At 39.9% G+C, this 26226-nt stretch overlaps 1 protein-coding gene across 2 annotated transcripts; it reads left to right on the forward strand.

The window, feature by feature from the left end:
- The first annotated feature begins 31 nt into the window (after positions 1-31).
- NAPG (NSF attachment protein gamma) lies at positions 32-22000 on the forward strand. Of its 2 annotated transcripts, none has more exons than XM_048840248.2 (12): positions 32-201; positions 2755-2822; positions 5229-5330; positions 6215-6275; positions 7544-7574; positions 11632-11741; positions 11884-11950; positions 12496-12566; positions 15463-15541; positions 16392-16471; positions 17576-17705; positions 18790-22000. In XM_048840248.2, the coding sequence occupies exons 1-12, from the start codon at positions 146-148 to the stop codon at positions 18937-18939; spliced, it is 1005 nt and encodes a 334-aa protein (XP_048696205.1). In that variant the 5' UTR covers positions 32-145; the 3' UTR covers positions 18940-22000. The 2 variants fall into 2 exon arrangements, with proteins under 2 accessions (XP_048696205.1, XP_048696206.1); XM_048840249.2 differs by having other exon boundaries at positions 34-201; positions 5229-5313; positions 6258-6275.
- The last annotated feature ends 4226 nt before the right edge of the window (positions 22001-26226 follow it).

Genomic DNA, 26226 nt, shown 5'->3' on the forward strand with positions numbered 1-26226 from the left:
TCCGTCTACTCCCCGCGCAGGCGCGTGGCATCAGGCCCCGCCCCCTGTGTCTGCTAATGAGCCCTCCGGCTTTCCGTAGCCCGTCTCTCTTTCCCTGACGCAGGTGGAGGTTTCTGTCGGGTGCAGACGGGCCCGGCCCGGCGAGATGGCGGCGCAGAAGATCAACGAGGCGCTGGAGCACATCGCCAAGGCAGAGAAATAGTGAGCGCGGCGCGGGAGGCCGGGCTGTCCCTGCCCGGGGTCCCGAGCAGGCCGCGGGCCGGGCTGGAGAGTGGCTGCGCCGCTCGCTACTGGGAGAGGGGTCGTGGGGGGCCGCGTCTCGGGCGTTCGAGGTTCCCCGGGTTCCCCGTGGCTCCGGCCTGTCATCGGCCCCAGCCTTCCCGCTCCCCCGCGGCCGCGCGCCTTGGGAGCTCAGCCCCGCGCACCTTCGCGGAGAGAACTACAGCTCCCAGAGTGCCGTGCGCGGGTCGGGAGCTGCGGGGCGGCGGTTAGAGGGACTGGGGGGCTCCAACGCGAGGAAGGCTGGAGGCCACGTCTCCCCCCCCGTCCCCCCCCGCTTCCCGGGCCTGCCCTCGGGAGCCTGGCGGCGCGCGGGGTGGCCCGCAGGGAAGGTGCGGCGCGGGCACTCGCCTGGGGCCTGCTCCTCCACCACTAACTCCCCGTGCGACCTTGCTCAAGTCGCTTGGCTTCTCTGTGCCGTAGCTCCCCGCCCGTAACACGGGGTGCTGTGAGAACAACCCCATTAACAGTGGCGCGTGTGGTCACAGAAATACCCTGCGTGGATAGCGGGGCCCTGAGCTCTCAGAGCCCCCCTAATCCTATATGGGGGCAGTGACAGGCTCCTCCGCTAGAATGACTGGGGGTAGGTCCTTCCCCACTCTGAACTCTAGGGCACAGATGTGGGGACCCGCATGAAAGACCCCCTAAGCTTATTTCTACCAGCGTAGATTAAAAACTCCCTAGGCACACATTCTCCCTTGTTCCTTGTGTTAAAGTAACGCTGCCACCACCAAGTGATTGAACAAAGAACCAGGGAAAAGGACCACTTGGAGTTCCTCTTCCCCCAGCAATTCCCCCCCCCCCCCCCAGCCCTTACACCCACTTTCCTGTGGAGGCTTGAGAATAATATCCTAACCAGTTGGTTACAAAGTAATCAAAGACCCAAACCCCTGGGTCTTTGAACAATGGAAAAAATCAGTCAGGTTCTTAAAAGAAGGATTTTATTTAAAGGAAAGGTAAAAGAATCACCTCTGTAAAATCAGGATGGAAAATACTTTATAGGGTATTCAGATTCAAAACACAGAGGATTCCCCTCTGGGCAAAACCTTAAAGTTACAGAAAACGGGAATAAACCTCCCTCTTAGCACAGGGAAAATTCACAAGCAAAACAAAAGATAAACTAATCCGCCTTGCCTGGCTTACCTATACTGGTTGCAATATTGGAGACTTGGATTAGGATGGGTTGGAGAAGATGGATTTCCGTCTGGTCCCTCTCAGTCCCAAGAGAGAACACCCACACAAAGAACACAAAAAAAACCTTTCCCCCGACCAGATTTGAAAGTATCTTCTTTCCCCATTGGTCCTGTTGATCAGGTACTAACCTGGTTATCTGAGCTTCTTAACCCCTTACAGGTAAGGAGGAATTCTAGGCTACCCTTCGCTGTATGTTTGACAGGGGCAGTGACAGGCCCCTCAGCTAGAATGATTGGGAGTAGGGGAAGCCTCTTCCACTCCCCTAGAGTCTGAGACAGATACTAGGAGGCTAGTGGAGAGAAAAGGGAAGCGGAGTGATGCTTCGGAGGCAGGTGAATGGGAGAACTAAGATGAAGAAGAAATGCAACAGAAATAAAAACTGAAAAGAGATGAGGTGGGAAACTCGTGACTGGCTTTTGTTCAAGCAACTTCAGTGAAGCTGTGCTCACACCAAACTTATTTTGAAAGCAAAGCATTTACATATAGCTACTTTTGTTCTTTGTTGAAAGAGGATGATGGCACCAGAAGGCTACCACCCAAGATTGGTACTGTTGTGTTGAGGACAGTATAAATGCATTAGATGTAATCATTGCTCCAAAGAGGTTATGATTCAAGTAGCCAAGAGAGACAAACACTGCAGACCCATAGTTTTCAACTTGTGGTCTCTGGACCTCTGGGGGGGCGGGGGTGTCTGCAGACTGTGTCTGAGATTTCCAAAGGGCTCCGAACCTCCATTTGAAACTTCTTAGGGGTCTGCAAACGAAAAAGGGTTGAAAATCACTGCTATAGACAGACAATATAAACTGCCAGAAGTACAACACATGATAGTTAACTTTTAATTCCAAAACCTCCATCCTGAAACAAGTTGTTCCACTATTGCTTAAAAAAAAAAGTACTTTCCTTCCAAACCCCCCTCTCAGCAGAAATAATTTGAGGCTTATCCTGAAAAGAGAGGGAGAAATTACAGAACATCCAAAGGGGCCAAACATCTGTTCCTGGTCTGATCCGGATGGAGCAGTGAGGCCCAAATTGTTGGTCCTTACTTACCATAGTTTCTGGCAGTTCTTTGCCATTTCTCTGTATCTCACATGGATGGGTGAGGCTGATTTCTAGTGAAGTCTCGAAGGGGGTAGGAGGCAGTGGCCCCTTGCTAGCCTGCCCCCTCTTCCTTCCGCATTGCCGCCACTTGAAACAAAACCATATATGTTGACAGCGGGAAGAAGAGTTTCTCGTTTCAACCATTTATTCATTATTGATGGGCTTTTGATTTTTGCATTTCAGCCTGAAAACTGGATTCTTAAAGTGGAAACCAGACTATGATAGTGCAGCTACTGAATATGGAAAGGCAGGTATGTATGACTGTATGTGGGAATGCATTTTATAGGTTTAAATAATCCAGTAATTTAATCTTAGATAATATTTTGGATGTCATCATTTTAAGATGTTGTCTGTAAATCTGTAGATGGTTGTGAGGGCAGGGAGTAAAATAAAGAACCAAATCTTTCTAATTTTACTATGAAATACATTGCGCTTATGTGTTTCGAATATTTATTTGAAATGATTAGAACTAATAACATGTAAACTGAATCTCAGTGCAAATCACAATTTTAAATATCTTGCTTGCAAAATATGTTTGAACACAGAGTTAAGTCGACTTGGATAAAATAGTTAGGCATAGTTAGATTCCTTTCTTTTCTTTTCTTCTTTTTTTTTCCTGTTTGTAAATAGGGGCTTGACGTGTGTGTGTGTGCGTGCACGTGCGAGCATGTCCACTCTGCATGGGAATCCCTGTTGTCTTCAGTGGGAGCTCCATGCAAGGAGTGGTAAAAGAATTGGACTTGAGTGAGGAAGGGAAACTCCTAATGCTGTATAGAGGCAAATAGTGGAAACCTCTGCAGAAGTGACCTTGACTTTATTCATTCTTTCTCTGCTTTATAGTTTGTTCAACACTAATTTATTTGACAGACTTGACAGAGAGAATGTGTGTATGCAAAGTTTGTCTGTTGGATACTTTGAAGGTGCATGCTATTTAAAGGGCAAATATTTCTCTCTCTCTTCCTGCTTAGTTGAGGTTGATGAGGATGAGGGGAAAAATCTATCAGATTCCTCAAGGTTAATGCTTTGCTGTTGGCTCTCTGATGTACCCTGCTCCATTTCTTAAAAATCTTTTGGAGCCCTGGGACACAGATGGTGCTCTTAGGATCCAGTTGTGTTTATATGGTGTAACTTTCCATTGGTATGCATGCAGGTGATACTCAAATCTGTCTTGGCCTTCCTATTGCAGTGCCATCCTGGGTTTGCCTGATTGCTGTCTTGGATACCACTGAACTTTGTCAAATTAAATCTCTTTTTGCACTATTCCTCCTTCTCCCCTGTCCCTCCTGCCTTCTCTCTCTCTCTGACTTTCCCCCCACTTCTCTTCCCTTGAGCTCTTTGGGGACTCTTGTCAGTGGTCTTATAACACCATCTTCAAATAACATTTTGGTGCTCGCTCATGCTTCAGATTTATTTTTGACAGCTATCTCATAGAATCATAGAATATCAGGGTTGGAAGGGACCTCAGGAGGTCATCTAGTCCAACCCCCTGCTCAAAGCAGGGCCAATCCCCAATTTTTGCCCCAGATCCCTAAATGGCCCCCTCAAGGATTGAACTCACAACCCTGGGTTTAGCAGGCCAGTGCTCAAACCATTGAGCTATCCTCCCCTCCCTCAGTGTTCTGTCTTGAGTTTTGTTTTGTTGAATTTAAATCTCTCAATATTGACTCTTTTTCAGTAAGATACTGAGCAGAAATTCTACTGAATGCTTTTGACATCTTAGTCTTGAGGATTTCTGCTCTTTATTTGCAAGTATCCCAGAAAATGTCTCACTAATATAAAATGTAGCAGCCCAATTCTGTTTGATTCATTTTTGTCTAATCACGTTATCCGCCTTCCAAAATCTGTTTCTTCCACGAATAGCATCTGCAGCATATCTTTCTAGCCTATTACACTTTATATTCCCAGTCGCTCACCACATATTAAATTCTTGGTTTTGTTTTGGTAAGTAATCAATAGCAACTGCGGGGGGGAAAAAGATGTGTGTGCGTGCGCTCTCCAGTAGTGGAGTTGAGCTGAGTCTGCGTTGATTTTTTTTAAAATCCTGATTAAATAAGTCTACGCTTGCTGGTTAGTTAAGTTTCTTTATATTGTAATGTGCCCAGAACTAAATATGAAGGCTGGTATTTATTGCAGGTACACTTTGTTGTTGACAGGGATCTTGATTTAGAAGGAAAACTGCAATTAGGCATCACTTCTAATGTGTTAGAACCTTAAAATAAACTTATTTGGCATCATTTCTAGTTAGTGAATGGAAAGGATACTGAAGTACAGGTATTCAGCTGAGAAGAGAGGCTGACTATAGTGAAAATCCAATTAGCTTACATTATATAGAGGAAGAAAGTACTAATAATTTAAGAATGATTCTTATGAGCCTTGATATAAAGTATAATAATAAATTGAGGAAGAATGTAAATACTTTCATTATGGGGCATATTTTTAAAGATATGGGGCATAAAGGTGCAGATAGGCGCGTAGTTGGATTTTTCAGAAGTATCTAGGCAGCTGACTCCAGTTTGAAAATCCCGCTACATGCCCATCTGTATTTTTAGGTGTCTAAATATCTTTTAAAAATCTGGCTTTGTGTGTCTTGAACAATAGATGAAAGAAGGAAAATGGCAAAACATAAACACTTTTTTTTCTTTAATTCTTCTTTGTAGGTGTTGCTTTTAAGAATGCCAAACAGTTTGAGCAGGCAAAGGACGCCTATTTGAGGGAAGCTGAAGCACATGCAAATAATAGAGCGTATCTTTTCACTGATGGTTAGTTCGGTATTCAAGGAATCAAATACCTGTTTAGCAATCAGAACTGGACTGAGGGGAGGGGGTGGTGTGGAAAGATGTAAGAGACAAACACAGACTAAATATTAAAAGATTTCTTAGCTAACTTCCAAAATTCATTTTAAAGAATGTTTCCTTGAGGGCTTGAATTCTATCTGGTGAATGAAAAATAAGAAGCCCTACGGAGCAGGAATGGTCGTCTTATTTTGTTTGGCCAGTCCCTAGCACAGTGGGACCCTGGTCTATGATTGAGGTGCCCAGGTACCACTCAGCACATATTATTAACAGATTCTAGCGTTTGCTTTCTGTTCCTGGATTTAGCGTTTGCTTTCTGTTCCTTAGATTTCCTTGAGATTTTTACTTTTTGAGGGGTTTTTTTGTTTGATGGTGGGTTTTTTAAAAAATTATTTATTTATTTTGCTGCAAGTAGGTGACTTAAATGGGATCTCCTTGTTTGTAACATGGCTTTTAAATTGAAGACATTTCCCTTAGGGAATGTGTGCTAGTTTTTTTTTAGTTAATTGTTTGCATGGTTTTTGCCATGTGGTGCCTAGAAATGGATGCTACGCATTAAACATACTGCTAAAAGATTAGCTAACATTACGCTATCTAACACAATGTAGTAACCAAAGCTCTTTTTAAATAAATGTATGTAATCTAGTTTCGTCAGCTCTTTCATAGTTGGATATGTTGAATTTTATTTTGCCCTAATGTTTATTTAAAACAAAAACAAAAAAACTAGCATGCACACGTATCAGATTAGTTTTGCCTCCGTATGAATGTTATCTTTGGTACTAGTATTTAGATAAAAGTTCAGTTTGCTTAATCCTTCAGTAAATTATTTTTGATATATAATTACCTGTCAGGTTTTATGGCTTGTATCCTTAACTTTGGCTCTGTTACATCCAGTCTCTTCCATGCTGCCAAGTAAGTTTAAATTCCTCAGTTAATTTGATGCATTTCCCAGTATGCTATGTGTATCTAAATATGGGACTATTTAAAAAATGCATACACTGGGGCTAAGTCTGCTTTCATTAAATGGCAAAGTTTCCATTATTCTCACTGGTTCATGATCAGACTTCTTAGTGGCTTCATCCTGGAAAGCTTTTGAGACTCTGCAAATCCCATTGAAGTAAATGGAAATTAAGACTTTTTAGCACCTATCAGGATTAGTTCCAGTATCTCTTGGATTGTTCATCAATAGGATATTGCTCAGGATCTGCTTATTTCATTTGAGTTTTTGTTACTGCATGTATGATTAAGATAATAAATAATTTTTCTCTTCACATACTTGAAATTTCTTCAATGTCTCTAATCACCAGAATGGTGCTCTATAATATTAGCTGTTCTTAATTCTATTAGTAGATTTTTTTTTTTTTTTTTTTAGTTTTTCATGCCACTGTGGTCTAGTCTGTGTAGTGGAAACACAATCAGACCTTTCCTACCCTCCCATTCCTTCAGCTCGTGGCAAATAGTGAAAAGATTGTCTGATTAGTTTGATGCACTGGTGCAAAATTTGCCACACACAGTACATGCTATAGAAGCAGGAAGGTATCTTTGGTCTGGGCTGGGAAACATATAGTCAAAAGCACTTGATCCATAGAAGACAACACTGTCACAGTCTCGGGGATACTGTTTATCCCCTCTTTGTGGTTCGCTCCAGACTCTGGTAGGCCATCATTCTTCCAACCCTTCAGCAGGATTGGAGCCCCATTGGATAAAAGCGTGTCTATTTGCTAGATCAAAAGAAGGTCCTGATATAAACACAGCTATTTATTTGTTTCTCAGTGTCTGGAAAACCCAGTTTCAATCAGTATATGCAAACTAGCACTGAGGGTGGTATGTCTTTAGAGTTACTTACAGTATTAGCAACTGGCCTTAATCATTGTCCACTGTTTTTAGTTCGTGAAGTGTTACGACAGCTGCTCCTCCATGGAGTTGAATACAATCATACGTACTTTATTCATGAACGTAATAAAGTGGTCCCCAAAGATGCAGCAGGAGGTTGCAATATCTGTCACTAGCGCACAAGTTAGAAACTGTCGTTGTAAATAAAAGCCACGTACGGTGTTTGAAATGTATGTGTCGTTATGATTCACCATTAGCTGATGTATAGTAGCTCTTGCTACACAGCAAGACATGTCACTTCATCTCACTGAAATAACACTGAGTAAACCTAACTTTTTTCTTTGTAGAGCTTATGAACAAGCTGGCATGATGTTAAAGGTATTTACTGGTCACTTTATTTATGTGTTTGTTTCAAAACAATAAGAAGTCTCCCATGGACAGTTGTATTTTAAAATATATGCAGTTTTCAACTTGCAGCATTAGCATTAAAGTGGTGCTAGACTTCCAGTGTTGACCTTTTATTGTTTCCCTCCAATAATTTTCAATGATGCAACATTCTTTCCTGGTTGAAACTTGATAAATCAAAATCGGGAGATGGGAGGTTGAGTTTAGTATGTATGTAATTACATTTCTCTCTTCTTAATAATGTACTTCATAGTCGCAGCTTATTTTTTTGGGTTCAGGTAAATAATAGTGTGTCCTGTTGTCACTTACTGGAGATACATCCTGAAAGGGACAGGAAATTAGATTTGAACTTGAGATTTCTTCCTTCTGCTCTTATGAGAGGGGAAGGGGAGTTCACCTGTGTTGTAGAATAATCAAGGGACACTACTGTCTCCTTCCAATGCTCCACAGAATCAGAGGGCTATTCATGTGTAGATCCTGTACTTCTGTATTGGCTCTGCGTGCCTCTAGAGTTGTTCTTCTATGAAATTTTCCCAATAGAAAAATGGCTAATGATGACAAGGTCTTTGTTCACTTCTGAATTCCTGGGAGTTGGCAGGTTGATGGTGTTGCAAAGAGCAACCAGTCACATGTTCTCTCGTTGTGGCATCTGACTTCTGCAGAGATAGTTCTGCTAAGTTGAGGGGGAGGGAGGAGTTGTTACCTATTTTATAGTTCTGCTCCAGCTCCACAGACTTTCTACGCTGTATACAACAGGCCAAAAATATAAGAAATCAAAGAGTTCTTGTAAATGTTTGAGAGTTTTTCCTGTAGGAGGCATAGGCATGTGTTTGGATTAATATATTATTTCCGTAAGAAGCAGCAAAATAACATTTCAGCCCCAGACCCAGAAGTGCGTGGAAGCTATGGTGTAACAAGACAACTTCACGCTCCATCTATCAAATGCTCATTTCAAGGCAGATGCAATAAAGAACATACATCAATAAAAATCTCTTTACGTAGGCCAAACTCATTAGCTTTTGCTAGCTTTGGTATGGGACAGCCTATATGGTACATAATATTTTACTTCATGCCATTTGGGAATTGCCATAAGGTAGAATTACTTTGTTGTAAACACACTAAGGCGGCATTAACTTCTTTGGCTATCCCTCGATGCGAGGATATCTGCCAAGGGGGTTCATTGTGTCGCCATGTGTTCTGTTCCGTGCCAAATCCTCCCAGTTTGCCTCCCTTTTTAAGGTGTACTTTCAGGATGTCTTTGAAGCGCTTTCGCTGTCCTCCGCGAGCCCTTCTTCCCTGCCTTAACTGAGAGAAGAGTACAGTACTTGCTTCAGGAGGCAAGAGTCAGGCATACTTATACAGTGGCCAGCCCAGCAGATTTGGTGTTTTATGACCTGCCCTTCTATACTGCTCATGTTGGCTGCAGAGAGAACGCTGATGTTAGTGCGTCCATTTTCCCAGCTGATCCTGAGAATCCTCCTGAGGCAGTGCTGCTGGAACCACTCCAGCCACTTGAGATGTTGTCTATAGGTTACCCAGGTCTCACACCCATAGAGAAGGGTGAGGATGAAAACTGCCTTGTAAACCAAGATCTTGGTGCCTGTTTGCGGATCTCTATAATTGAAGACTCATTTGAGTAGTCTTCCAAAGGATGTGCTGGCACAGCGGATCCTGTATTCAGTTTCTGTGTCAATGCTGGTTGTTCGGGAGAGGTGGCTGCCAAGGTATGGAAAATGGTCCACATTTTCTAGGGGTTCTCCACTGATGATTTGTGGAGTACAAAGAGTAATTTGTGCAGGTAAGGGCTGGTAAAGTACCTTGGTTTTCCCAATCTTGAGAGAAAGAGAGACCGACCTAGGCTGTGATAGGCATCTGCAAAAAGATTTAGGGTACTTTGCAGGTCGGCCTGTGTGTGCAAGAAAGACACAGTCATCTGCATAGTGAAGGTCAGTGATGCCAATTCTCAATCTTGGACGTCTCCAAACAAAATCTAAGATCATGAGGAGTTAACCATCCATATGATACTCAATCCCGATTCGATCAGGAAGGCGGTCACAGATGAGAATCAGGATCACGGCAAGGTAAATGGTTAAGTGTGTTTGGAGCAGTGACACAGCCCTGCTTGACACCAGTGCGAATGCTGAATGGCTCAGTCTCTGAGCCGTTGCACAGAATGGTGGCAGTCATTCCATCGTGATGATGGAAATGAATTTCTGTGGACAGCCAAACCTACACAGCACCTTCCATAGGGCATCACGATTGATAGAGTCAGAGGCCTTGGTTAGATCGATGAATGCCATGAACAGTTCCTGGTGGTGTTCTCTTTACTTTTCCTGAATATGTCATGCCACGAAGATCATGTCAGTTGTGCCTCTGGATGGCCTGAAGCCACACTGTGATTTGGGAAGGAGTTCCTTGGCAAGGGAGCAAAGGTGTTTTAATAGCATCAGGGCAAGGATCTTCCCTGCGATGGAGAGGAGGGCAATACCTCTGTAGTTGTTCTGCAAAGATTTATCCCCTTTCTTGAATATTGTAACAATGTTGGCATTCTTCAAGTCCGGTGGAATTTCTTCGGAGGTCCAGATTTTGTTGAGGAGTTGGCAAAGTTTGTGCTGGAGCATTGTTCCACCAGTTTTAAAAGCCTCCGTTGGGATGCCATCTGGGCCTGTTGCCTTGTGATCTTTTTGGCTGGGTGATGGCACGCTGGACTTCCTCAGAAGTCGGGGGATCAGCAAGGTGTGCCATTGCTGAGCGTTGTGGAATAGACTTGATGGTGTCTTCAGAGACTCTGGATTCGTGGTTTAGTAGGCTATTCAAGTGCTCCTTCCAGCATTGTTTAATGGCTGCATTGGCTCCACCCTCAAGGACAATCTTGGAACATAAGGGGGTTGGACCTTTGGAGCTTGACCCATATGTAGCTTTTGTTGCTTGAAAGAAGCTTCTTGTGTCATCTTGACCTATGAAACCCTGGATCTCAGAGGCCTTCTCTTGCCACCACTTATTTTTGATGTCACACAGTCTCCTTTGGACTTCGGCCTTGAGCAGGTGATAAGCCTCATGTTTTCGTTGGTTAGAAGAATCATTTTGCCAGTGACAGAACGTAGTTCTTTTCTGGTGAATTAATGCTAGGATTTCCTTGTTGTTTTTCATCAAACCAGTCTTGGTGCTGATGAGTGGGATATCCTATAGTTTCATCACATGCACTGTGATTGTATGATTTTAACATACAAAGACATTGTTAACAGACCACCATTATATAACTCGTGATCCTTCAGTAAGCTGACGTATTATAGTTCTTGGTGACAACTCCCATACCTTAGCCCTTCTGTTTTAGCTCAACATAAATCTTGTAGTCAACAGAAATTAGTTTTCTAATCACATTTGCCACAATCCTGTTAGTGATTTTGCATGCAATAATGACTTGATAGCTTTGCAGTTTATTGAATGGGTTTAACCAACAGTTGAAAACATCATTTAGGGGATAGAAAATCAATGTATAGTAAAATAAGCTAATTAACCACCATAAGCCAGTTTTTAGGGAACTCAAAGCGAACTTGTAATCCAGATGTTGATCAGTTAAACAGACTTTCAGAGAATCATTATTTCAGGGTTCAAATCAAGTACTACAAAAAGTCTGTATATATGTCCACTTCCGATGATGTGCCCTCCAAACAAATTGTAAAGTTTGGCTACCAGGGAACTGATTTATTTATTCCAAAATTGAAACGTGACAAAGGGAAACAAGACTGGCTGCTTTGGTTTTGTAGCTCCACTGCGTGAGTGCTCATTCAGTGTATTCCATCATGTGGCTAATGCAAAGAACAAAATCAGCCAACTTTTCTGATTTATCATAAGCAGGTGGAGGGAAAAGTAGGATGAGATGCTTGTTTGCACTGTGTATGTTGTAGTTTACATTGTGGGGAGCTGAACTCTACAAATGTAATTCTATGCAATACAGAATACTTCCATTTGGTCTGTTGTATATTAGCATAGTTCCTGACACTGTTGTTCTCCCAACTTTTTCTTACAGGAGATGCAAAAACTTCCTGAAGCAGTTCAGCTGATTGAGAAGGCCAGTACGATGTACCTGGAGAATGGAACACCTGACACAGCAGCTATTGCACTGGAACGGGCTGGAAAGTAAGCCTGCAGTATTGGTAGCTAGGACAAATCCCAAAACATTGGTGCTGCCTTTTTATAGACTGTTGTGTGAATCCTGTACTAGGAGAAAGCTTTACTATCTGAGCTGAATAATAATAATTCTGGCTTGTATTTATTTCAGGCTAATAGAAAGTATGAACCCAGAAAAGGCTGTACAACTCTATCAGCAGACAGCATCAGTGTTCGAAGTAAGTACTACCATTTTAATTTGAACAACAAAGGAAATAAAGGCTGGTAAGGAAATAAAGATTGAGTACAAGGAAGACGTGTTCAAGGTCAGTCAGCCTAAAATAGCTCTGCACACAGATAGCTGTAATGTGAGGTTTAGTTTTGAGCTCTGTCTTGTTCTTTATCACAGCAGTGAGTGAATAATGTTGCACAGGAAGTCACTCAGCTCCTAGTGGGATATTTAATGTAAAGGTGCAGAGTCCAGCATTGCTCCTTTCCTACCAATACTCCATCCCCCACTGTATACGATCTGAATTTAATCTCCTATACAGCTTCCTCCCACTTCTTGGGCAGTCCAGCGGGAGGGAGCTCTGCAGCAGTTCTGTGACATTGGAAAGATGTTACACAGCAGAATGCTGATTAAAAGTAGTAAGGCCATGGGAGAACCCCACACTGACCTGAGCTCAAACCTTATGTTTGTGTTTCATTTACAAAAAGGAGAGAAGTTGCATAGAATTAAAGCCACAAATGTGTAAAACGTTTTGTTTTTGTTCTGCACCTTTAGAATGAAGAACGTTTACGGCAGGCTGTAGAATTGCTAGGGAAGGCCTCAAGACTTTTAGTCAGAGGACGCAGGTATAACTTTTTATGTTTTCCTCTAAATATAATTGAAATCTTTACTGCTGAGTTTCACGGAATCTACATATTGCCTCTTCAAAAGTCACTATCTGGAAACAGAATATTATGTTGGTGCCTGTCAGACTAAGATCCAGTTTAAGTTTCTGCTGGCTATACCTGAGTGCTGAAAAACTCATCTGTTTTTTTCTTGTTTTGTTTTTTGGCGCTATAAAATGTTTAGTATTTCTCTAATAATTCAGTGAAGACAAATTACGAATGATTGAGAACCTGGTGTGGCTCATCTCTAAAGTTCTTCATCAGTGTGAATTATTCCCCACAACACTGGGTAGTAAGCACTTTAGATTTCTCCATGTGTTAATTGTGTAGAATATTAAGTAGGGGAATTAAGTGACTTACCCAACCAAAGCAACCCATATGCGGGTATCTGATTCTGAATCAAGGGTGAAGCATTTGACTTTGAATCCTCAGGTTGACCTGTTTTTCTAATTCTATTGGTTAGTAGTACCAAATTGTACCATGATTTAGCATAAACATACATAACTACAACCAATAGCTCACTATAAGTCTGTCTTTGAGTCTGTGTTCCTAATTAAATTTTGTCAAGCCTTGAGTGTGTGCTGTAATTGTGAGCAACAATGATAATATAAAAGGAAAACCCTTATATTACATGGGTGGAAGGACTGTCAGCTGAGATGTGTACCTTAATGTTTTTGAGACTAGCTTGATTGTCATACTGATTTATAGAGGCCACATTGTGTCTGATGTCACTTGGGGTTTGGAACATCAAGTAACTTGCATATCATTAAACAGAAAATCAGTTTGTTGTGTTTTCATCATCAGTCACAATAGCAGACTTAAACATAATTTGTGTGAGCAGATCAGGGAGGTCCTACTGTACTTCTGTGGATGTCATTGATGATTCTGCTTCAGAAGAGTAGTAGTCTAAAATATCCATATTCTTTGAATGACTATTTTGTGAGTTTCAGTGAAAGAAACTCTTTGGTAGGGAAATGGAATTATGATTGCCAAGAATTGTGAGATATATTGAATCAGTTAGCTGCCATGTGAAGTCCTTAGTAGTTATAGTAACTAGAAACTTTCATCCAAAATAGCTTGATTAATTCGAGTATGAAGTTGGTGATTTATAGCTGACAAACGTAATCTGAACCTCTATTAGAGAGGCTAATGAAATTTTAAATCCTGTGCTTCTTGATTACATGCCTTTTCCAAAACCAAGCAATTCTTTTATGCTTAAAAATGTAAAATAGTAGACCATGAAGGTGGAGTTCCTAAGTTCTCTTAAATGGCATGGTTTTTACATCCATGTTACAAAACACTAGCAAGTACTCTGATAAATTTTAAATGTATGCAAAACTTTAAAAATGCCTCTCCAGAGTACTAGGCAGGGTTATTGTCCTTTTTTGCAACCTGAAATCAACTTCTCTTTTTGGTCTGAAAAGACCCACTTTTGTATTTTATTAAAGACATTTGTGTTCACATTGCAAGTATATTTATTTCTCAGGCATAAAAAGGATGCAAAACTTCGACAGTCGTGCTAAAGTTTGAGTTTCACTCATTTTGTATGTAGATTATGATGAGCGTGTATGTATGTGTGGTTTAAAATCTGTATGCAGGGGAGAGTCTTTTTAAAAAAAAAAAAAAAATCAGTGCCAAACCTTCTCACATAAATTGATGTTTCAGTAGCTGACATTTGTCCCTTCCAGTGCCAAACCAGTGCTCCAGCTTGATGCTGATACTGTGCTGCTAAAGGTGTCACCTTTTGGATGAGATGTATCATGAAGGTCCTGACCATGTTTGTCCTCCTTAAATATCCAGTGTGAACTCTTGGGTCATTAGCTTTGATGTACTTCCTACCTAAATTGACTCTGCAGTTTCAGTTGGATACAGTGTTTACTTCCTGTACAAACGCTATAGTGTTGTGACTTGTAAAATAGTTGCTGTATTTCAACACTATGTGTATGTACGACTGCTTGGTTGGAAATATTAGCTCTCTGTGGACTTCCACTGCCTGAAATGATCCTTGCTCAACATAACTGATCACCAAGATATTTGCAAGTAAATATTCCATTTCCTTTCTGTTTTGCATTATTTGGATTTACACCTGTAGGGTGCTGAACATCCTAGTGGGATCCAGCAAGAATTTAAACACCAGTTTAGACCAGAGCTCAGCTCTGTACAGGAATGAGCCCTGTCTGCGTCTCTTATGCAGTTTTGGGTACTCACAATTCATCACCATGAGTGTTTTTATTTAAAAAAGTAATGTGCACTGGATTGTGACTTCCTTCCGTGAGTTGGGTTGACTTCAAAGATTACAGCTTTTGTTTTCACATAGGTCTGGGACCTGGCAATGACAGGGACAGAAATGCTAGAAAAGTATAGGACGTACATGTGTTGGTGCTCTGATTAGCATAAAATTAAACTTTACTGGCATGTGGCATGGATTGCTTTCAAACTGAAGCACTGATTTCTGGATTTCACTCTAGTATTTTTGTCTGGTAACTCAAAAATAACAAGATTTCTGAAAGATGTGGTTTTTTTTAACCTTTGCAATGTTACACTGATTCCATCAAGATTGAAGACCAAATGAAAACTTTAAGACTCGATAGTTTAGATTACTTTGATTCTTAATGCCAGTGGATTTAAACAAAAACAGTGTCTTGGGTTTTTTTGGTTCAGTCTGGAGGAATAAAAATTGATTAGACACAAATATGAACTCTTAATAGGCTTCATGTGGACTACTGAAATGTCTTTACAGCTCCTGTGCCGCCTTTACCACCTACAAACATTAAAATATGCACATCATAAGGCTCTAATCACTGGTTTCTTTACACTGGTTTCTCACACTTCCTTCTATGTTTGTTCTTGTTTCTAGATTAGATGAGGCTGCGTTGTCTATTCAGAAGGAAAAAAGTATTTATAAAGAAGTTGAAAATTATCCAACATGTTATAAGGTAAAAGACCTGAGTGAATGTTTCTTTTCTGTTTATAAAATAGAAATGCGCAAAGGGAAATTGATAGGCCTTTGTCTGCAGCACCTCTAACTGAATGGCACTGTATGTCTTGCAGTCCAGGATAAACTTCTTATTGGATGAGCACCTCCTGGATGGCTAGCCCCTCCTTTCACCCACCTCCTTAACTGTCTTGTATCAGCATAATAGTCTTGAAAATGCTGCAAATAGTTGTTGCGGATCATCAGAATGGCTTTTATAGCTTTCTGATCTTCTTGAAAATGCTAAAAGATAAAATATCTTTGTAGGTGAACCTGCAAATACAGTTAAATTAAATAATTCTTTGGGCTATGTGGAATGGGAGATATGTTAATTTATTTTCTAAATGTGTGCTGATGGCGGGAAGTGGGGCTAGATATTTTGAATGCAATAACTTTTTGGACAAATAAGCATATCTAGTCAGAAAATCCTAACATAAGCAAAAAATTGGTTTGTGGTTTCAAAATTCTTGTTAGAATAATTTTGTCTTTCAGTTCTAAATTTGTAAACCTAGGTTCAGATAATCTAAGGTTACAACAGAATTGGTCCACTTTGATCTCTTCCTCTACACTACTTTTAAAAAAGATGGGACAGATCCATAGCTGGTATAGATCAGTATTTTCAGAGCCCATCACTTTTTTCATTTGTGAATGTGGAGCAGGGAACGGTGTAGAGCAATTGTGCCATTGGTTGTAGTGTTCTTTTTACACCTATCCTGAGCAAGCAACAGGACTTTTGGTATTGAATTCATAATAGAAGTTAAATATCTTATATTTGGTTACTAAAGAGTGATCAGTCATTTCATTTATTTTAGAAAACTATTGCTCAAGTCTTAGTTCATCTTCATAGACATGACTATGTTGCTGCAGAAAGATGTGTCAGGGAAAGTTACAGGTAAGGCATATATTTGCCCCATTGTTTTCAAACTTAAAATTTGGTTATGTTGAAGATTGATATGAATTCATCTTTATTAAAGAGCCATGTGGCAAGTCTGTATTTCCACAGGTTTGAATCCTGTACTCTGTTGGTTTGGTTTATGGTACAACAGTGTCTTTTGGAAGACTACCATTTGAAAAACATTTGTTTTCAAATGGTCAGTTGTAGTTATTAATATACTATTAGTTTAATAGCAAGACATACATACCTTAAAATAAACAATGAAAATATTTATATTGATTTTATTTTTTGCTTAAAAATTAAACAGCTAGAAAAATTTTGTTCAGTTCACTACTCTCCACTTTTCTGTTCCTTCTTCCCAGATTATCTGTTTGCTTAGCTTTAATAAAAGCTGAATAAACAATACAGGGTTGTTGCTCTTGGCGTTCTTTCACTAAAAAATATTTAATTGTTTTAAGTGCTGCCTCATTTTAGTATCTGTCTCTTTCATACACTGAACGGAGATGGATTAGCTCTTGTAACTATGTTCAGTACTGATAAGGGACTTTTTGATTGTTGCCAATTGAATTTACTGCTTTTATTTTGTGTTATCATTTTCTTGCCACTTTGTAGCTTAAGACCAGATATCGTACATTTTTTTTTTTAAATTCTAAAGATAATTGAAAATGGATCATTTTTAACCTAAGACTTTACCTTGCCTAGTCTCAAACACTTATGATTCCATACACGCACTGTAAAAGGAAAATATTATGACTAGTTAACAGAAACTCATGAGATTTAAGGCACTTCTATCATCTGGGACCATGCAGACAACTAGTCCCAAGCAGAGAACTAAACATTTTTAAAAAAATTGATGATCTGTTTATAATTTGCATGGTTAGATGATCATATAGTAAAAAATACATTTTCACGCCATTAGGCATTTTTGTTCAGCCTGGGTTTTGAGATTTATTTAAGCAATACCATAAACTTTTATAAACACAAGCCTTACAGCTGCCTGTCCCTCTACTCTTACTCAGTAACATGTAAACATAGACAAATTGTTGCGTGCTATGAGTGGACAAGTTTAAATGTTTTGAATGAACTTTTTGTTTCCTTTAGTATACCGGGATTCAATGGAAGCGAAGACTGTGCAGCACTAGAACAGCTTCTAGAAGGCTATGACAACCAGGACCAGGATCAAGTTTCTAATGTCTGTAACTCACCACTCTTCAAGTACATGGACAATGATGTAAGTTAGCATTTCATGTGGATTTTCATAAACCTTTTACCTGGTAAGAAAGAGAGAACTGTTTTGGAGTTATTGTATGTTTTGTCCTGGATTTGCTCTCCCCACCCTCCAGCTTCTCATATTTTCCACTTTACTGCTCACCACTTGTAAATTTTCACATTCCTCTGATCTTCCCTCTTATCTGGAAGGGTCAGAAGAATGAGCAACTTATGGCATTCGTAAGTCTGTCTGAAAAATTGGCTGGAATATTGTTGAATAGCATCTGAGTTCAGTTCCCTTCTGTCCCCAACATGTGCTGAAAACTCTGCAGTCAATGCTTCAGCTCAGAAATACAGTACTGTTTGTACAAGTCCATTTAGCTAGAAATCCATGCTAAGCACCTTCAGCTTTTATTGATATCAAGAGGAGTTGCAAGCACTGCTCAGTTCTCAAGAGTAGTCCTGTAATTTTACAGTGAGTTACCATGGCCATTTGCTATTTTAAAGAAAGATGTCTTTTTTCCTTTCAAGAAAATACTTGCTATTTTTAAAAAAAAAACCACCTTCATATTTGGAAATTGTAGAAAGACAGGCAGTAATAGAAACTTCTGATCATCCTAGTGTAGGTTTTCTAACTATTTATTTTTTCACCTAATATAACTTTAAAATCTGAAAAGATGATGCCATCTTGATTGAAAAAGCTTCTGTAAAAGACCACTTATGTGGTGGTGGTTAGATAAAATATGCAGTGCTGCACATTTAAAAAACTGCATTGATGAGACTTGCTTATCTTAAACTTCTAGTCAATTGTACTGTGCAACATGGCAATGATTATTCTATAAAGGAGCAGAATCACTTTAACAGAGAGAATAGTGCATGCATTAGGTCTCTCTTTTTTTATGCTATTGGAACAGAATGTTACAAAATAATGGATTGTTGCCATTTTGAGTGCAGTCAATAGACTGAGGCAAATCCTGCTCACCTTACTTAGGCATGTAGTCCCATTTACTTCATTGTGATTCTTTCTAGAGAAAGGCAAGTAGGATTTGGCCCTATGACAATGTTGACACTAAACCTGTCATAATGTTGTTGTTTGTTGTTGTCAGTATGCCAAGCTAGCTCTTAGTTTGGCGGTCCCAGGAGGAGGAACTAAGAAGAAATCACCAGTTACTACACTGGACAAAGCAGGAGGACCGGCCGCAGTTGGCTCCCATGCTGAGGAGGAAGATGATGAATATTCTGGTGGACTATGCTAGTTGTAAACATGTTTAATGTTAAATATCAGAAATATTGCTGTTTGTGGATGTTGAGCATATCCAAAGGTACCAGAATTACCAGCGCTTCATTGCACTCATGATATCGGAATGCTAATATTGACTTGACAGCTTTTGGGTACTATTACAAAAAAGCATGATAACCCACCACTTGTTGAAGCATTTCTGGACTCCATTCCGTACATGATAAGAACTTCCTGAGTCACTGCCTTCCTCTGACTGAAATATCTGAATAATATTGTCTTCTCTAAAGCACATAGGTTAAAAGAAACTAAATCAGATTGGGGAGAAGTATTGAAACAACTAGAGTTTCAAATCATTGGATTCTAGAATATTTTGACTGGCTCTTCTGGTTCTCTATAACATGTTTGTAATTTCTTTTCACTTTGGCAGTTTTAAAGGTTATTCATCGTGGTGTAGTTTTTTGCACATTGAGTATCTGAATAAAGAAGACTAACTCCAGATATTTATACAAGTTTAAGCTGTGGGGTGTGGACCTTTCCATTTATTCTGAAAACATTTTTACCCTGTAGAGGGATTTGTTTTAAATGCCTTATTTTTATAAGCATTATCCAGGAGTGTAAAAGGGTGTGGAAAATAACTAGGACAACTGATATGAAGCCATCTTGCAAGTTTCTTCAGATACCTATGGGAAAATAATGGGGCTCTCTTTCACCTAAAGAAACAATATTCTCAAGAGATCTTTGGTGATACATTTGCATGCAGATTGAGATGCTGTTTGTAATGTACATATTGCAAAGGAGAAAGGAGCCAACAATAATCAATTGAAAAGACTGCAGATAGATGTATTGTTTGCCGAATATAAAGCCCTTGCAGAAAAAGAAATCAGCAAAAATCTAAGTGAAATGTAACATTGTGGAAATAGCTCAGAACACAGTTCTTCAAAAATTTGAGTTAATTTAAATTTGGAATCAGCAATACTCTTCTACAATTATTTAAAGCATAATGTAGCCAGTAAGTGGTCTGTTTAGCATTTTCTAGCTTTGGCCCAAAGTTCCCATTAATAACCCATCAAAGTTATTTGAAAAACTTAAGTGTAAATCATCACAAAAATCTAGTGCATATTCTTCAGGATCAAACTAAATTTGACTACTCCAGTTTGACTATTCCATGCCTAATAGGTGACCATAGACTTCAATTCTGCAGAAATTTCTACGGAAGAACCCATGAAGGACTACTATAGGATGAAGTCATTCAGAATCTGACGGGGGGGAGGCGGGGGATTCATGATGCACCATGACTCCTAAATTGCAGTGAGCATTAGACCAGAAAAAGGTATAAATGCTAATACTGTGGCTTCTACCTTGTTAAGGCATCAAATTATTTCAGAAATTTTGAGAATTCTTGAAACAATTCTGTTAAATGTACAAGTGTGAAAAAGCTCTTTTGAGTCGATATCTGATTTAGGAATGTTGTGAAAGAATGTGCAAACTTTGAATATGTACCACATTGGTCAGGCAAGGCTAGTGTGACATACACTGTTGATAGAAGCTCCCATTGTTGAGTCTTTTATTCTATGTTATGCTAGGATAGATGTTTTAAAAACTGGTTCTATGTGCCCAAATTGTGTTGTAATGGACTGAAGCTTGGATCTGAAATGCGAAGTTGTTTGAAAATACCCTTTTAGTGCTGAGCTTTCCTCGTGTGTGTGTGGTTTTCTTTTTGTTTTGTTTTTTGTTTTTTAAATTGTCACATTATACTAGCGTCATGGATATTGGAAGTTTGCTTGCACACCTTGACTTCTATAAAATTTGGCAAGTGTGAGTGTCTTGCTTTTCTGTCAAGACTGGTGAGAGGGCTTTGAAGATCTGTGACTTGTCCTTTGAATGGTACTAACAAATATAACTCTTGGAATAGTTTACTCTAATGAACTCAATAACTTCTGACTCCTTGACTGCTCATGGACATACATTATGCTCTAGAAGAGGGGCTCTTGTAGGATATGATTGATGTTCCCAGTACTTTTGTGTGAGGACAACTTTAGTGACTACACTGGGAATTTAAGACTACCTGTTACACACAACCTGGGATATCTGAGGAAAGGGAGTGTGACATGCATAAGTGAAGAAAATTAGTGTACTTGTATATGTTAGTAAGACAAAAAGTAGTGCAGTTTTTGTTTAAACTACCCCAGTAATAAAACACTAATGTGTTGTGTAAGATAAGGCTACAAGTCTATGCATTCACTTCTGAAACAAAGCACTTTTGTAGCATCTGTTTTTTGTTGTCCAAAACGATTTTAGACACTAACCACTGATTTTTTCAAAGTATTATGGTGAGGTTTTAGCTTGACAATTCCTTCCATGTTGATAGAGGTTTCCCAACTAAAATTCATGTACTGATTAAGGAAAGTTAAGGGCAAAAATTCGTTGTACTATGCTAGCAAAGCTCATTAAAATGAAAGGGACTTGTATGTATCAAAGAGAATAAAAATTTAATATTTGATTGCAATGTTGCTTTCAAGACTGAAATATGAAAAGATGGCTATGGTTGAAAACTAGATAGGGGGGAATAGATTATATAAAATAGACTATATTAGGTAAAAGTGTAATAGGAATGTTACTGCCTTTAGTAAATGTGTAATTGTAAACAGATGTGTCTATATTACATATTTAATGTTTGTTTCTACTTTCCAAAACAATTGGTACTTTTTTTGTAACTTATCACTTAAATAATAAGTTAAAGTGAAAATATACTGTTTTGCAGTAAGAGAAATTATTTCCAAAAATGATGCCAACTATTTAAAAACAAAAAAGTTTGTATGAAGATGCTGAAATATTATCCATTGTATGTGAAGTCAGATGATATATAAATTACCTTTTAATATGACTGAATTTGTATGACCAGATACAGTGTAAAGTGTTCATACAATGTGAAACTGTGCTTTATCCATACCTTTTCCAAACCTGTGAGGTGTATTAGAGTATGAAGCGTATTTGTAACAGCTCTGCAGATGCTGCCTCTTTCGGAAGAGGTTCTATGTTTCACCAATATAAAAATAAAACTGGAAATTACAGACTTATGCTAGCTTTTCCTCTGGTGGTGATCAGCTGGACTTCCAGTTTCAGCATGAATTCCTTTGTTGGATAATCGCAAGAATCCATTTCTTCTAAATAGTACACAATTGCGGCAAGTGTCATAATGCTGCATGAAAGATGGTAGAAGAACTAGAGCACATTAAATACTGTACATAAATCATTTAGAATATATGAATCCACAAGTAGAGTTTACAAATTAGTATTCTGTTGACTTCATTTGCCAGATCTGTATTGGACATCGATAGTTCTGTCATCCTACAAAATTACATTTCATTTGTGTTCTAAAAATGTGAAGAGGATTTTTTTTTATAGTTTGTTTTTAAAATAATGCTCTTGGAAAAAATACACTGTTTTAGCCTAGGGGAAGAATCGATTTTTAAAAGGTATTTTGTACTGTATTAGTAAAAACCAAATCCAGTTATTCTTCACATGATTGAGTGTGGCTAACTTTTTTAGATGCCTCTGGCTAATGCTTTCTTTGCTATTCCTTTACATCAGGAGAAAAATTACATATTTGCTTTTACCTTTCAGATACAACTCTGCGTTAGATAATTAAGATGAGTTTCATTTTAATTCCTGCCTCTCTGCCTGCTCTCCCTTCTGGTGGCTGTCCTTCCTATCTTGCTTTCCTTTCTCAAGAGCCCCTCAGTGCTGTGTTTTTAGTCCCCTTCTACCTCTACATTTTATCCTTGTGTGATTCCATCTGCTCCCATGAATTTAAGCTATCCTTTCCACACTGACTCATAGATTCCAAAGCCAGAAGAGACCATTGTGATATATAGGTTGAAGTAGAGAAGTGTATCTCCATCTCTCACTGTCTCAATCTAGATGGCTCACTGTCATAGAAGTTGTGGAGGCCTCTGCTCAGAAAACCAACTTTTGATGCTGGCAGTCTTAATTATAGATCTGTTTTTTAGCCTCCTGCTTTTATTTATTTTTGAAAGATTATTGAAAAGGTAGTGGCTTGGCAACTCTTGCCATTTTTGAAGTCTTCAGGCATCCTTAATCCTGGTCACTCCGGTTATAGGCATAGCTATGGGGTAAAAACTGCACTGGTATAATTGCTCTCATCCTGGCAATGGACAGACTCTTCTGAATGAAATTCTGGCCCCCTTGAAGACATGGAATTTTGCTCTTGACTTCAGTGGGGCAAGGAATTCACCCTTAGTTCTTTCAGATCTGTCAGCAGCCTTTGATACCACTGCATGAGGCTCTGACCCACCTGCACATCCTAGCAAGGGTGGATAGCAGTAAACTGTCTATGAAGCCATGTAGGGCAATTGTGAGTAATTGCTTCTCTGTCTGAAGAGTTTTCTTGGCGCAGGGTACCGCAGGGTCTGTCTTGGTGTTTTTTGTTGTATATACAATGATCACAAGGCTAATGGTTCTGGGAGTGTTCATGAGGAAGCATGGGCTCTGATGTAGTCTCTGCTGCTGATAACCTATTCAACTATGGTAATGTTGTTGGCAAACTTTCATCTGCGAGAGATGGTGGGAATTGCAGCCTATGATGTAGACGGTTTGCAATGTCTCATGTGACTGAATAGGCCAATCTGAGATTTGCATGATCTTTGCCAGTTATTGCAAATTTATGTATCTTGGTTGGGAGCTGCTTGCTTCCTTTTCTTTTCAAGCTGTAGGAGTCCACTCCTGTCATGGACTTTGATCCCTGATGGAGACAATGGCACCACTTGTTACGATCACTTGCCAAGATTTCCCATTAGTCAGGATCAATTCCAAATTCCTTCATATCTCGCTTGTGTGTTTTTATAGTGAAGCTTGGGACGTCCTGATGTTCTTGTTCCCTCTGATAGCTCCCCGGTTAACATGTCCTTGGGTATGCATCTGTCTTCCAACCCACTCAGATGGCCCAGCCAGCGCAGTCGTCTTTGCTTGAGCAGGGTTGTCACGCTTGGTAAATTTTCCCTTTGAAGAACCTCTGCGTTGGTGATGTCATCTTGCCATTTGGTGTTTGAGTATGCAGCATAAACAACATAGGTGGAAAATGTTCAGCTTTTTCTCATGATGAGCATAAGTTGTCCATGTTTCCCCACCATACATGAGAATTCTGAGGACGCAAGCTTGGTACACTAGCATTTTGGTCTTGATGGTAAGCTTTGAGTTGTTTCATGCTCTTTTAGTTAGTCTGCTAAAGGTGGTGGCAACCTCTCCATTGTGAACATTTAGCTCTTCATCCAGTGAGAGGTTGGCAGTCACTGTAGAACCTAAATAGCTGAACTTTTGGACTACTAGCTGGTTTGCTTTTGAGGTAATTGAAGGATCTTGTGGAACCCCCTGTCCTAATACAGCCGTTTTTTTCTTGATGCTGATGGTGAGAGCAAATGCCTGACAGGTACTTGAAAGGCGGTCCATGAGTTTTTGTAATAGGTCTTCATTGTGGGCTATGAGGGCAGCATCATCAGGGAATAGAAGTTCCCTGATTAGCACCTTTTTGACTTTTGGTCTTTCACTTAAGTCGGGACAGATTGAAGAGTTTTCACATCTGATTTTGTGTGGAGATACACTCCATCTCTCATGTCCTTAATCGCACAGTCTAAGAGTATGAGAAGAAGATTCCAGAGAGTGTAGGGCCAAGAACACATCCTTGCGTCACTCCACTTTTCATCTCAAAGCTGTCTGAAGTGGACCTGTCAACCTGGGCAGTTGCTCTCATGTTGTTGTGGAATTAACATATAAGACTTAACAGGTTTGGTGGACATGCTATCTTTTCTAGTATTGCAAATAGACCTGCTCTGCTGACTGTGTCGAATGCTTTGGTTAGGTCCACAAAGGTGATGTAGAATGGTCAGTATTGCTTTCTGCATTTTTCTTGGAGTGGACACAGAGGAAAATATGTCTATAGTTGATCTTCTAGCCCTGAATCCACACTGTGATTCAGGGTAGACATGATTCGCCAGCTGTTGTAGGCACACTAAGATGACTTTTGCGAAAGTTTTTCCTGCTACGCTTAGTAGCGAGATACCCTTGTGTTGTTGCAGTCGCCTTTTCGCCTTTATTTTTATACAAAGTGATGTTTGCATCATGCATCTCTTGTGGTACCTCCCCCTGGTTTCCAGCATTTAAGTAGCCGCTGAGGAAGATATGGTAACAGGCTGTCTTTCTCGCATTTGAGGATTTCCACTGGGATGCCGTCTTTTCCAGGAGCCTTGCCATTTGTTAGCAAATCAATGGCCTTGCGTAGCTCTTCTACAGTGGGTCCACATCTAGCTCTGGCGTGACCTGTAGAGTTGGTATTTGGTCCAGTGATTCGTTGGTGGTGGTTCTTTCCTGTGCATATAGCTCTGAATAGTGTTCAACCCAACAAGACAACTGCCTGCTTTTATCTGTAATGATTTCATCGCTGTGTGATTTTGAGAGGGGTAACTTTGTTGACAGTGGGACCTAGAGCTTTCGTCAGGCTGTCATAAGTGACTGAGGTTTCCTGTGTCTGAAGCTCTCTCTATCTCTTCACAGAGCTTGATCCAGTAATGATTTGCACAGTGTGTGCTTGCTCGCTGTATCTTGGGGTTTTTTTGCATGCCGAGTCTCACTTTGGTGCTCTCTGTTGGCTTCTTGTGTTCCAGATAGGCTGTGTTCTTAATGTTGATGAGAAGTAATCGTTCCACTTTGTTTTCTTCAAACCAGTTCTCTGCTGCTGATAACCTGCTCAACTGTGGTAATGAGGACTGTGTAAGTATCTAGATAGAGGTATAGCTCACCTGGCTGGAGCAGTGGAAAGAATAAGCTAGTGTCTAGACAAACTTGTGTTGCAAGGGCTAGTTGGATGTGCCTTAGTCCCAGTGGGACTGAGAACGTTGGTGTCTTGGGAGGACGAACCTGAACAGTTGAAGATGTCCACTATTGTAACACAGGTATGCGCTCCTATCTGCTTTGGAGGTTTGAAGGATGTGTCCATGGTTAAGAAGGAACTGAGGGCAATTGTGTGGGAGGCTCTGGTACTCATGCACACACTCCTCTATAGGCGAATTGCTTTGAAATAGTTTCTTGTTGCTATGTGTGGCACAGGTGCACTGTTTTAGTGTGGATCTGTGGAGGCAACATATTCTACGAATAAAACTTACTTTGGTAGGTAACCATTTCTAATTTAGTCAGCCTAACTCCTTTAAATCCCTGAATATGTATTTGTCCTTCTGTAAATATCTGACAAAGCGGAACAGGCTAATTTTTTTAAGATAAAAATCTAACAGTA

This window comes from Caretta caretta, chromosome 2 (genome assembly GCF_965140235.1).
Source record: "Caretta caretta isolate rCarCar2 chromosome 2, rCarCar1.hap1, whole genome shotgun sequence".
Taxonomy (NCBI): Eukaryota; Metazoa; Chordata; order Testudines; family Cheloniidae; genus Caretta; species Caretta caretta.